The 14,576-nt window shown below is 42.6% G+C and overlaps 1 protein-coding gene across 2 annotated transcripts in view; it reads right to left on the reverse strand.

The window, feature by feature from the left end:
* Positions 1 to 14,576, reverse strand: part of LOC105475009 (ubiquitin protein ligase E3C) — a 140,560-nt gene that overhangs the window by 46,990 nt on the left and 78,994 nt on the right. For both annotated transcript variants that reach the window (XM_071094173.1, XM_071094174.1), the window contains 4 exons: positions 10,111 to 10,215; positions 6,025 to 6,112; positions 3,497 to 3,594; positions 1,036 to 1,168 (listed from right to left, as the gene is read on the reverse strand). In XM_071094173.1, the coding sequence (XP_070950274.1) occupies positions 1,036 to 1,168; positions 3,497 to 3,594; positions 6,025 to 6,112; positions 10,111 to 10,215 (424 nt within the window). The remainder of the gene's footprint in view (positions 1 to 1,035; positions 1,169 to 3,496; positions 3,595 to 6,024; positions 6,113 to 10,110; positions 10,216 to 14,576) is intronic.

Below are 14,576 nucleotides of genomic sequence, written 5' to 3' on the forward strand. Positions count from 1 at the left end.
TTGAAGCACACTTATCTTTTTATAAAGAAACTTGGATTGCTATGGCATTTATTTTAGTATATTTAATTTGGCTTACAATTTGTGATTTTATATAAATATTTATACAAAAACACAGAATGTAAATGGCTGCCATCGAGATTTTTAGAATGACAGCTTGCAAACTAAATTTTTGGGGCAGACATTGGGAGGTGGGGAACCGGTTACTTTCTTGCCCTTTAAAAATAATTAATATTTTTTAAAGGCTTCTGTTGTAGTAACTGTCAATTTTAGAAATATTACTTAATAACATGTCTCCCAAATCTGACTTGCTATACTTTTTTTTGGAGACTGGGTCTGGCTCTATTGCCAAGGCCGGAGCAGTAGCACAATCAGGGTTCGACTGCAGCCTTGACCTCCCAGGCTCAAGCCATCCTCCCGCCTCAGCCTTTTGCAGAGCGCAGACAACAGGAGCACACTAATATACCCAGATAAGCTCACTTTTTTTTTTTTTGAGACGGAGTCTCGCTCTGTCGCCCAGGCTGGAGTGCAGTGGCCGGATCTCAGCTCACTGCAAGCTCCGCTTCCTGGGTTTACGCCATTCTCCTGCCTCAGCCTCCCGAGTAGCTGGGACTACAGGCGCTGCCACCTCGCCCGGCTAGTTTTTTGTATTATTTTTAGTAGACACGGGGTTTCACCGTGTTAGCCAGGATGGTCTCGATCTCCTGACCTCGTGATCCGCCCGTCTCGGCCTCCCAAAGTGCTGGGATTACAGGCTTGAGCCACCGCGCCCGGCCCACTTTTTTTTTTTTTGTCAAGGCAGGGTCTCAGTACGTTGCCCAGGCTGGCCTCTAACTCCTGAGCTCAAGCAATCCTCTCGCCTCAGCCTCCCAAAGTGCCGGGATTATAACTGTGAGCTGCCATGCCCAGCCGCACATTTCAGTTTTTAAGTCATTATGGAACAAGATGATGGACACAAATTTTTAAACCACCACCATTTTCTAAAGCAATTCCCTAGCCTCCATCTGCCAAATAAGACATCTAGAGAATTATATATACCATTTTCTGGAGAAAGTTTGTCATAAGCATCTTCATAAATGTAATTTCTTCTTATTGTGACATTAATTCCATCCAGAAATGGACCATCTCCTTGAACTTCTTGCTTATCTGCATAAATCAACCTCTGAAAGATCTAACAAACAAGGAAAGCTGTAAGGTTATTAGGAACAAAAGACCTGTTACAAGTTACCAAAGAATAAACTGCTAAATCTTATCTTTGTATCTTCATAAATTCTGAAATAAATGCTAATAGTCAAGGTATCAAATAGTGATTTCTATCAATAAATATATAGATAATATATAATGTATATCATATTTAAATATTTCGAATGTTGCTCCTTTGCCCAGTTAAAAATAAACTTTAAAAATCCAGCCAGGCACTGTGGTTCATGCCTGTAATCCCAGCTACTTGGGAGGCTGAGGCACGAGAATCTCGTGAACCCGGGAGGCAGAGGTTGCAGTGAGCTGAGACTACACCGCTGCACTCAGGCCTGGGTGACAGAGTGAGACTGTCTCAAAAATAAAATAAATTAAAATTAAAATTAACACCCCATGCTATAGAATATTTTCATTTATAAATCCTTTATAAAAACTTACGTAGAACAGCTTTGTAAAAGCTGTATACTAACACTAGTAGAAATATCTCTATGACAAAATTCAAATAATCTTTTTGATGTTAAAAATCCAGTAGAGGGAGCTCAGGAATTACGTGAGTGAGTGAGAGAGACAGAGAGACAGTGTGTGAGTGTGTATGCACGTGCAGGGAGGGTTTCGTGAAGGGACATGAATAGCTTCAAAAGAAACTCTTTTGTTCACCATATAAACAGAGTGTACAGGCCTAAAAAATACACTCTTGAAGCCATTACTGGAGAACGGAACCAGCTAATCTTCAGAAATTTGGTAAAAATAATTGACAAATAAAAACAAAACATTTTAAAATGTGGAAACATATATAAACAAAATTTTGTACATCCAAGACACCAGACAAGGAATTAAGATATTTGTCCATTTCTTTTTTTATAAAAAGTAAAGTGGCGGGCGCGGTGGCTCACGCCTGTAATCCCAGCACTTCGGGAGGTGGGCAGATCACAAGGTCAGGAGATCGAGAGCACCCTGGCTAACACGGTGAAACCCCGTTTCTACTAAAAATACAAAAAATTAGCCGGTGTGGTGACACGTGCCTGTAGTCCTAGCTACTTGGGAGGCTGAGGCAGGAGAACCGCTTGAACCTGGGACGCAGAGGTCGTGAGCCAAGATCATACCACTGCACTCCAGCCTGGCGACAGAGGAGACTCCATCTCAAAAAAAAAAAAAAAAAAAAAAAGTTGTGTTTCCAGGCCGGGTGCAGTGGGTGATGCCTGTAATCCCAGCACTTTAGGTGAGATGGTGGCTTGCGCCCAGAAGTTTGATGCTGCATTGAGCTATGATCACAGCGCTGCTTTCTAGCTCAGGTGACAGAGTGAGATCCCGTCTCAGAAAAATAAAAATAAAACAGCGTTTCTGATAAATAACTTAAACATGAATGTACAGAAGCGTATCTTCACAAAAAATTGGCATTTTCAAAAACAATGCAAAATATTTTCCCCCCTTTGAGACAGGATCTTGCTTTGTTGCCCAGGCTGGAGTGTAAGTGGCGCCATCTTGGCTCACTGCAACCTCTGCCTCCCAGGCTCAAATGATTCTCCTACCTCAGCATCCCGAGTAGGTGGGACTACAGCTGCACGCCACCATGCCCAACTAACTTTTGTATTCTTTGTAGAGACAGGGTTTTGCTATGTTGCCCCGGCTGGTCTTAAACCCACGGGCTCGATCTGCCTGCCTCGGCCTCCCAAAGTGCTGGGATTACAGGCATGAGCCACTGTACCTGGCCAAACAATGCAAAATTTACTAGAGAAAAATGACGTTAGACCCTTGTTATAAGAAATCTATAGTGTAAAAGGGCTTTCCACCAGTTGTAACTGAGAAAATACTTTCAGTTTGTAAAAAGAGGTATCTAGTTGGGTTTTATTTTATTTATTTATTTTTTTTGAGACGGAGTCTCGCTCTGTCGCCCAGGCTGGAGTGCAGTGGCGCGATCTCGGCTCACTGCAAGCTCCGCCTCCCGGGTTCACGCCATTCTCCTGCCTCAGCCTCCCGAGTAGCTGGGACTACAGGCGCCCACAACCGCGCCCGGCTAATTTTTTGTATTTTTAGTAGAGACGGGGTTTCACCGTGGTCTCGATCTCCTGACCTTGTGATCTGCCCGCCTCGGCCTCCCAAAGTGCTGGGATTACAGGCGTGAGCCACCGCGCCCGGCCTTAGTTGGGTTTTATAAATCATTCTTACCTATTTCAACCTAATGAGAAAGTATGTTATGTAATCAGCTAGGCACTAGGCACCTTTAGAGATTTCTTTGGTGGGTGTGTTAATTTCTTAACACTAATATGATACGTAGTGACAATAAATAAACCAAATTGCATACCTTTACTCGTTCCTCAAATGGAACCACAAAAGGCAACTCTGTCAAGACGGCAAGCTGTCTTTCCTCAGACACAGACAGCGGCGGGGACTCCAAACCCACTACAACACATTTTAAAACCTTAATTAGTTCACTTGCACTTTCCGTTGCATTCCCACTGACAATTATTAAGGTGAAGGCTCATGAAATCATCCTGATTAACTCATTTATCTAAATCCAGTTCCAGGAAAACACCCCGCCTCAGGCAGACCCATGAGCCACGCACAGTGCAGGATCAGCATAGAAGTCTGCAGTAGCTCCCCAAACACACACCTTGATCGAATACTAAAGATGTCCTAATCAAGAACTACACTTCTGCTCCCGCTGTCTAGCATGTCTCAAGTGCACAGCTAGCCCGAGCACTCGCGGTGAGACCCGAACGCAGCCAGATTCGGCATGTCCTTTTTTCTCCTACTATGGCAACAACGATCCTCCCAGACCAGGCGTGTGTGCATGAGATGGTGCCTGGGAGAAGGTTGTATACACAGTGGGCCCCAGGCAGTATTTCACGAATAAACACGTATCCCATTCCTTTCCAACAATAAATCATAACTTGGCCTCTTAAAACTCATTTCAAGGAGCTGGGGATGGCAAATTATGCCTGTAATCCTAGGCTGAGGCGAGAGGATCCCTTGAGCTCAGGAGTTTGAGAAACTGAGCAACACAGAGAAACCTTGCCTCTACAAAAAAATTTTTTTAAAAACTAGCTGGGCATGGTGGCACACACCTATAGTCCCAGCAATGCAGGAGGCTGAGGTGAGAGGACTGCCTGAGACTGCGGAGTTCAAGGCTGCAGTGAGCTGCGATTGCACCACTGCACTCCAGCCTGGTGACACAGTAAGACCCTGTCTCAAAAAAAAAAAAAAAAAAGGAAAAAAAAAGTAAAGTGTTACGTGAAGGTATCTTAGACATCATATCAAAAGCACAATTTCATTAAAGAAAAAAAGGTAAATGGGATTCTATCAAATTTAAAACTTCTCCTCCTTGAAAGACACTGCTAAGAAAAGAAAAAGACAAGCCACAGATTGGGACAAAATATTTGCAAATATATATCTGATAAACTATATCCAGAATAGCTTTGTAACTCTCAAAATTCAGTAACTAAAAAACATGTTCACAGGCAGTGTGCAGCGGCTCACACCTGTAATCATAGTACTTTGGGAGGCCAAGGTGGGAAGATCCCTTGAGCCCAGGAGTTAAAGGTCAGCCTGGGCAACATATGCAGATTCCAACTCTACAAAAAAAAAAAAAAAAAAAATTGGCCAGGTGTGGTGGCACATGCCTGTGGTCACAACTACTGTGGAGGCTAAGGCATGAAGATCGCCGAAGCCCAGGAAGTCAAGGCTGCAGTGAGCCGTGATTGCACCACTGCGCTCCAGCCTGAGCAACACGGTGAGACTGTCTCCAAAAAAAGAAAAAAAACCAAAAGAAAAAATCAAATTCATGAAAAAGATGCTGAATATCATTAGTTGGCTGGCAGATACAAATTAAAACCACAATATGATATCATTTCCCACCTTTTATAATGGATAATTTTTTTTTTTATATATAGTCTTGTATTGTCATCCAGGCTGGAGTGCAGTGGCGTGATCTTGGCTCACTGCAACCTCTGCCTCCTGGGTTCAAGCGATTCTCCTGCCTCAGCCTCCCAAGTAGCTGAGATTACAGGTGTCCACCACTCGCCCAGCTACTTTTTTGTATTTTTAGTAGAGATGGGGTTTTACTATGCTCGTCAGGCTGGTCTTGAACTCCTGACCTCGCGATCCGCCCACCTCGAACTCCTAAAGTGATAGGGATTACAGGAGTGAGCCACCGCGCCCCGCCCATAAAATTCTTTTCAAAATGACAACTATAATTGCCAGTGAGGACTGGGAGCAACAGGGGCTCTCATTAATTGCTGGTCTGAACGCAAAGCGGTGCAGCCACCCTGGATCACAGTTCTGCAGCTTCTCATCAAGTTAAACATCAACTTGCCAAATGTCTCAGGATTCTTACTCCCAGTGAAACTTACTCCATGTCAAACAAAATGTATGTTCACAGAAAAACCTGTACATAGATGTTTATAGCAACTGTACTCACATTCCCAGAGACTGAAAAAAAAAACCAAATGTCTTTCAACGAATTAATGGATTCACAAACTGTGGTGCATCCCCACACTGGAATACAGCTGAGCAACAGAGGGAGCAACCAACCCACACAGCACCCTCAAATGCACTGTGCTGACCAAAAGGAGCCAGGAACAGACTACACAGCATGGTTCCCCTTGGAGGCCTTTTGCAAAAGGCAAAGTGACAGGACGAAACAGAAATGAGTGGCTGCTGAAGAGGTGGCCGCAATGGAGCCAGAGGCAATTTTGGGGGTGATGACTTTTCTACATGGTAGCTCCTGGTGGGGGTGACATGCTGTATGAGTTTACCGCTCTGTAAATTAAAGGAGTGAATGTGACAGCGTGTAATTCATACCTCAGTAACCCTGTGTCCTAGAGAACTCACCGTCCAGGGTGGACTGCAGCGGGCCTATCCTCCCCATCCGCCGGAACCTCCACACATGTCTGGATGCTGGCACATAGAGCTGAGTGACCTGTCGGGGGCAATCCTGGTTCAGAACTCCCCTGTGCTCTAGCACACACTTTGACCTGATCACACTTGAACAGAATTGGTGTTGGACACTTCTCTACTATGGACTGGGCCCTCTCTCTGACCTCATCCCTTCATGTCCCCTTTTGGACTACCTTTTCAAGTCCTCTCTCACACTGGCTGTCCTTTCATACTTCTACAGTTAACTATGTTTTCTAATACACCCCAAAGAAATCTCTAATTGTTTTATTTAACGATGCATAATATCTAAACATAGTAAAACAATATAATTGCTTTGTGAAGCAAAATAGATCACCTTAAAAATTATTATCAAAGATTCACTTTCTAGTTTTTTTTTTTTCCATTTGGTTGTGGCAGTATTCAAATAAAATAGACATAGTATATTTTCTCTTATTTTTCATCTGTCAGTTCCTCTCATCCCTTATTTTTGGTCCTTGCAATTTTTTACTTTTTGATACAGGATCTCGCTCTGTCACCCAGGCTGGAATGCAGTGGTGCAACCTCAGCTCACCGCGACCTCCACCTCCTGGTTTCAAGTGATCCTCCCACCTCAGCCTCCCAAGTAGCTGGGACTACAGGTGTATACCACCACGCCTGGTGAATTTTTGTATATTTTGTAGAGATGGAGTTTTGCTATCTTGCCCAGACTGGTCTTGAACTTCTGAGCTTAAGCAATCCACCCGCCTCAGCATCCCAAAGTGCCTGGGTTACAGGCATGAGCCATCACGCCTGGTTGGCCCTTGTAATTTTTTTTCTTTTTAGATGGAGTCTCATTCACTGTTGCCCAGGCTGGAGTGCAGTGGCCTGATCTTGGCTCACTGCAACCTCTGCCTCCCAGGTTCAAGCGATTCTCCTGCCTCAGCCTCCCAAGTAGCTGGGATTACCAGCGCATGCCACTATGCCCGGCTAACTTTTTTATTTTTAGTAGAGATGGGGTTTCACCACGTTGGCCAGGGTGGTCTCAAACTGACCTCAGGCGATCTGCCCACCTCGGCCTCCCAAAGTGCTGGGATTACAGGTGTGAGCCATCGCATCCAGCCACCCTTGCAATTTTTAATGAAGAAATTTTTATCCTGTAAAATTTCCCATAATCTAGATTTTGCTAATTGCACCCTCATGGTGTTGTTAAAGATGTACTTCTAACCCCTCTGTTTCCTGTAATTTTGTAGTTAGATGTAAAGGTTCCACCACATTTAGATTTAACGTTCTGGTGAGAACGTTTCCTAGGTCGTGGGATGCTTGTTCATCGAGAGGCCCCCATCTCTGCTTATCACTGCAGAGGTGAAACCTACTTCGAGTGTGGGTGTGTGCACTGTATACTACCAGTTGGTGATGAGATAAGGGACTTGTGCCAAAATGTGAATCAATTAAATCGCTAAACACACTGCTGGGTTCAGCTGACATCTTCCCATCGCACAACTTTCTGGAGTAAGGAAGAGGTGCAGTCATTTGCATTCTGGGCCCAGACCCTCCTCTCCTGGGAGGCCAACACACCATCTCAGACCAGCAGACCCCAGACAAGTGCTGCACCTGGAGTGGCACCGCCCTGGTCATCTCCTTCACCAGAGCCTGCAACAGGCTGATTCCATTTTGCAAAAATCATTTTCACGTAGTATTGGCTGGAATACTTCTATGCAAAAGATCACACATCATCAATTATCTGTTCTGCCTGAGGTACAGTTTATAAATTGAGTACTTCTTTTTTCAAAACAGTATTCAAAATAATGAGACGGTTCCTTTGCATCCTACAAATACGACGATGAAGGGTTTTGTTAGCGTCCTTGCGAACTCAAGAGTTAGCTGCTTTCATGAATGCTTCAAGTTTCTGCCCATGACCAGCTACAGACAGGCTCCTAACCCTGTCTCCCAGCCCCAGCCACCCTGCAATGGCTTCCTGGCTCTCCAGCATGACAGAACATTCTACACCCATCTTGTAGGGGCCTCCCAGACCTGGAACCAAGCACCGTGCCAGGACTGCTTCTTTTGCTGTGAAGTGACCCCGGCCTGGGTCCCGGAGCTGTTCACTGCCGCGGGATCTGCCACCATTGCTATACCTTGTCAGTGGGCAGAGTCAGAAGCAACAGGCTTAACTCCCAAATATCTCATGAGGACAGTCATGCTTATAAAATTTTTCTAAAACACTCCTGCTTTCTCTCCTCTAATATTTCTGTGATGTGGTTTCTTTTTTTTTTTTTTTCTTTTTTGAGATGGAGTCTTGCTCTGTCGCCCAGGCTGGAGTGCAGTGGTGCGATCTCAGCTCACTGCAACCTCCACATCCTGGGTTCAAGTGATTCTCCAGCCTCAGCCTCAGTCCCAAGTAGCTGGGACTATGAGCGCACACCACCATGCCCGGCTAATTTTTTGTATTTTAGTAGAGACTGGGTTTGACCATGTTGCCAAGGCTGGTCGCAAATTCCTGAGCTCAGGCAATCCACCCACCTTGGCCTCCTAAAGTGCTGGGATTATAGGCATGAGCCACCGTGCCTGGCTGACATGGTTTCTTTTATACCCTCCACCACTCCATCTCCTACTCCCAAGATTCTATCCAGTTACGACTTTTTCTCAAGAACAAAACTGAATATACCTTATGTCCCTCTGTTAACATCACTTACATTTTTTGTTTTTTCGGAGACATAATCTCGCTCTGTCACCCAGGTTGGAGTGTAGTGGCACGATCTCGGCTCACTGCAACCTCCGCTTCCAGGGCTCAAGGGATTCTCATACCTCAGCCTCCCCAGTAGCTGGGACTACAGGGGGACACTTACCATGCCCGGCTAATATTTGTATTTTCTTTCATTTTTCTTTCTTTTTTTGAGACGGAATTTTACTCTTGTCACCCAGGCTGGAGGGCAAAGGCGCGGTCTCAGCTCACTGCAACCTCTGACTCCCGGGTTCAAGTGATTCTCCTGCCTTAGCCTCCCGAGTAGCTGGGATTACAGGCATCTGCCACCACGCCTGGCTAATTTTTGTATTTTTAGTAGAAACGGGGTTTCGCCATGTTGGCTAAGCTGGTCTCGAGCTTAGCCAACCTCAGGTGATCTGCCTACCTTGGCCTCCCAAAGTGCTGGGATTACAGAAGTGAGCAACCATGATCGGCCTCTTTTTTTTATATTTTATTATTTTTTGAGACAGTTTCACTTTTGTGGCCCAGGATGGAGTGCAATGGCACAGCTTCAGCTTACTGCAACCTCTGCCTCCCGGGTTCAAGCGATTCTCCTGCCTCAGCCTCCCGAGTAGCTAGGATTACAGGTGCCTGCCACCACACCCGGCTAATTTTTGTATTTTCAGTAGAGATACAGGGTTTCGCCACGTTGGCCAGGCTGGTCTTGAACTTCTGGCTTCAAGTGATCTGCTGTCTCGGCCTCCCATAGTGCTGGGATTACAGGCATTAGCCACCGCGCCTGGCCACTTAAATTTTTTACTAACGTATCATACTACTGAATCTGCTTTGGATGTAGGTGTTAGTAATATTCAAATTTGTGTCTGTTCTTTCAGAAAATCAAGGATAAAAGATTGGTGTGGTGGCTCACGTCTGTAATCCCAGCACTCTGGGAAGCCAAGGTGGGAGGATCCCTTCAGGCCGGGAGTTCGAGACCACCACGAGCAAACATAGCAAGATTCTGTCTCAAAACAAAAAACACAAAAATTAGGCACAAGACCCATCTCTTTTAAGTACTAGACATACATTAATACTAATAAAAGCAAAGTATTTTTCAACCTCAACAAAGAATTACTAGGCTTTAATATAATCTCAGGTTAAAAAGGAAAATTGAGGATAACTCAGAATATCATTTTAAGTCAATGATACTACTGTATGTCCCATTAAGAAGTTGGCGTAAGAGTTAGTAATAAGGTTTACCGTTACTAGTCGTATAAGTCATAAAAAAATAATTTTAAAGGGCTTAATTCTTCTCCCCCAGAAAAACACAAGCTGAACGTATATTTTTAATGATAAATATTAAAAAGATCTTTCAATATCACCTTATCTGCTTTAATATCTTCTTGTTCTGACAGCCAGTGGTTTGGAGGACAAAAATTTCTCCTAGTGTCTCTGGACTTCAACATTTTCACTAGATTGGTGATAACCTGAAAAGAAAGAACAAATCCGTGTCACACACGTGAGCTCGGCAGCCACAACGCACAGTGAGCAATACATTCACTAAGGAGGAGCGCACAGCGGTGGTGCAGGCACCCAGTGGAGCCGGACACCAAACCCGCTCACAGAAAAGGGCTTCCATCACAGTAATGTACACAAAGCAGTTATCTGCCAATACGTGCAGAACAACAAACACAAATACATGGACACGATAATTTTTTAAGTTACAACGGAGGTGGTGATTAAGCTTTGAAACACAAATTTGGTGGCAGCTAAATGATAAGAACTCATGAACACAAAGAAGGAAAGGACAGACACTGGGATCAACTTGAAGGGAGAGGGTGGGAGGAGGGAGAGGGCAGAAAAGATGACTCCTGGGGACCAAGTTTAATACCTGAGTGACCTAATGATGTGTACAACAAACTCCGACGACACGTTTATCTACGTAACAAGACTTCACATGTACCCCCAAACCTAAAATATTAAAAACAAACAACTCCCACCCCCCCGAATTTGGAAATGTCTTAGCTCATCTGAGTTCTAATGAAAGATACCTTTTTTTTTTTTTTTTTTTTTGAGACGGAGTCTCGGTCTGTCGCCCAGGCTGGAGTGCAGTGGCCGGATCTCAGCTCACTGCAAGCTCCGCCTCCCGGGTTCACGCCATTCTCCTGCCTCAGCCTCCCGAGTAGCTGGGACTACAGGCGCCCGCCGCCTCGCCCGGCTAGTTTTTTGTATTTTTTAGTAGAGACGGGGTTTCACTGGGTTAGCCAGGATGGGAAAGATACCTTCAAGTGATGTAATTTTGTAAAACTTTTTCCTGAAATAGCATTTCTGAGTTTTCTGAGAAACAATGTACTAAGGGCACTAGGGGAAAAAAGCAGCACCCCAGACATCACTGTCACATCTCCCAAAGAGAAAAACAATTTCAGCATTTGCCTCACATAAGCAAATGAAGTTAGGTTTGTGATCATAACTCTAGAAAAATCGAGTCTGATCTCCTTGATAACCTCTCCAAACAGTCTGGCCTGGACACACTTCGTTATATCATCACAAGTTAGTATTTTATCATGGCTTTAAAAAACTACAATATTCCTTCAGAACAGTTCCTCTCTGGTTGTGCAGTGAGTTCCTCACAAATAGAATCCAACTAGCCACCTTGGAACCTAGCAGGTACTAAATGACTGACTTGGGATCAATAATTGTAAATTTTATAATATATGATTAAAGAGATCTAATAGCACTACTTTAAAAAGACCTAAAGTTCTCTATCGAATAGAAATGCATTTTGTAATAAACAAAGATAAACCAAAATTGTAAATCCAACATTTTAAATGTCTACAACCAGGACTGATCATATAACTACTACAGAGCTCAAGACAGCGTTTTCTGAAAAAGTTGGCCAGGCCTGTCTGTACGCATGCTACCTCTAATTAAAGACAATGGAAATCATCACAGAAAAAACAAAATGAGGACAACCTGATTTATAATATACCCACCAGACAGATTAGAAATAAGATTTCTAATATATACTAATTTATAATAATTTATATATTATATAATTTGTAATTATAAATATATACTATGTATCTAGTATATATAATATATAAATTTATAATATATCTAATATATAATGGATATATTAGATACATTATAAAGATCACACAATCGTTGAGATTTCCCTTTAAAATTCCGTAATTTAGCATTTACATACAATGAAATACAAATGCTTATTTTATGAAATGCAAATCCAAGGCATGCAGGGATACCAGAAATTCTGTGTGCCTAAGGAAAAAAGCGAAGGGTACTTGGGTTGATATCTCAGGCCACTGCAATGTGGACACCCCTTGAATGACCTACCCATGGACAGAGAAAAAGTGTTATTTGAGCAATTCGCTCATGCAGATAAAACTGCATAGTAAAAACCCACTCAAGATCAAAGATACACCTTTATAAGTGGTGGATATTTCTTACCAATTCAGAAGTGGCAATTATCTTGTGGCATTTTAAAACCTATCACAACGCTATGGAAATACCATCCTTCTTAAACGAGTGGAAATGTTTAGCTAAGTAATCAGGGTAAAGTGGAGTCAGTTATTCCTTGACCCTTGACTCCGTGGTGTTGCTCAGGGGCTCAGCTGCACACACAACATCTTACAATTAATGGTTTCTTATGCAGCCTAGGCAGACTGGGGAGAACCTCATTACTGGTTCTGTCTGGTTAACTGTTTGGCTGAAACAAAGTACTGTCATTGACCTAATACAGTAATTCTTGAAAGTCATTCATTTTACTCTTCAAAAGGAAAGATGAAATCTCACTGAGCTATGCTAATTACATGTGCTATCCTTGTATGGGATAAATTCAGGTAGTACACACACAACACACACCCTTCCAACAGTAACAGAAGTACAATCTTTTTGTTTGAAGATGATCGTGTCTGGTCTTTCCATTTTTATGACCAATTAAATTGATACTTTAAATCTAGATTTAATAGTTACCATGCTGAAACTGGCCCTTTCATAATCACCCCAACCGTTAACAAAAGTCATGCTTTCTGACATATTTACATATTTAACTGCATCATCCCACGGAATCCTGGGGTCCCTATGAATTTATCATCCCCAAGGAAACTTAGCTTTATTGAGGGGGTAACTTGCTCCAGGTCGGGCAAGGGAAAGATCAGGTCTGCCTAACTCCTAGATATCTATTTCTATTCAATCTCTGTTCATGAGAACATATATTTTCTACAGATTACAAACATTATCAAATTATATGAGATGAGTTCTCACATTCTTCTACTAAATTTTTATAAAATTAAATGTTAAAAATTTCAATATAGTGTATCCTCTTTCATATTTCCAATCCTAAATATGAAAAAAGAAGTAACTACATGTTACCAATATAACATGCCAGTACTACCATGGATTCTTGGTGAATCAAAAAAAGGGGGTGGAGGGAGATGGGGAGAAAGGAGGAGGAAAGGAGAAGGTAAAAAAGTGAGTCCAGCCAAGGGAGCGATGTTAAGGACAGGATATCAAGATAGAAGGCACTGTGGTAAGGCATGGTTTAATGAACATCAAATATATTTATATTTATTTATATCAAATAATATATTTTTAGTATAAATATGTCCAAAATATTGCTTTCTTTAAAGTATGTCCACAATATTGCATGGGACATAATTATATTTTTTAAAGTAATTGTGATTTATCCGTAATTCAATTTTTAACTAGGTGACCTGTCTTTTTATTTGCTAAATATGGCATGACTAGTCCTGGACCAATTCCCAAAATATACTTATTTAGAATATCAAATACCAAACCTTAAAATTCAACTAAGAACATTTTTCCCTCCTTTACATCAACTATTTTTCTCCTAAGTTTTTAATGAAAAATATAAACATGAAAATTTGACTGGATCCATTTTGTGATCTCGAAACACCTTAACACATTCCTTTTTTCCACATTCACTTTCAGAATCACAAACTCAACTGCTCTACAAGTATCTAGCACCAAAAAGGGAAAGTTCGTAGGGGCAACCATGCCCAAATCACATGAAGTGACTACATCTGCTCAAAGTGAGTTAGAGCCTGTGGCTCTTAACCTTTGCTGCATTTTAGAATCACCTGGAGTACTATGAAAAGCCCACCACGGGCATGCCGCCATCACTGACTCGAATTCAATTCATCTGAGGTGGAGCCAGTCAAGTTTTCCACTGCTCCCCCAGATGACTCTGATAGGTAGTTATGACTTGAGAACCAGTGTGGTAAGTTATACGAAATAAGATAGCAAACATTGGAACAACTAGCTGTATCTAGCGCAATATACACAATTTTAGTGGATTTTAAGTTCTGAAATACAACAGCATTATGTTCATCTGATGTGTTAACTCTTGTCCCTCCTCTCAAGTTCTTCCACGCTAGATCAAAACATTACATTAAATAAATGCAGAAAATACATTATTCAAGTACTAATAAATTTATTCAGAAACGCACACACTGCCAGGCATGGTGGCTCACACCTGTAATCCTAGCATTTTGGGAGGCCGAGGCAGACAGATCACTTGAGCCTAGGAGTTTAACACCAGCTTGGGTAACATGGCGAAACCCCATCTCTACAAAAAATACAAAAATTAGCCAGGTGTGGTGGCGCATGCCTGAGTCCCAGCTACTAAGGAGGCCAAGGTGAAAGAATCATTTGAGCCTGGGGGGTGGAGGTTGCAATGAGATCGAGCCACTGTACTCCAGCCTGGGCAACAGAACGAAACCCTGTCTCAAAAAAAAAAAAAAAAAACCAACAAAAACCCACAAAGGTGCACAACTGTTACACATGCTCGATTTTAATGTGCCATTTG

Source organism: Macaca nemestrina, chromosome 4, assembly GCF_043159975.1.
Source record: "Macaca nemestrina isolate mMacNem1 chromosome 4, mMacNem.hap1, whole genome shotgun sequence".
In the NCBI taxonomy this organism is placed as follows: Eukaryota; Metazoa; Chordata; class Mammalia; order Primates; family Cercopithecidae; genus Macaca; species Macaca nemestrina.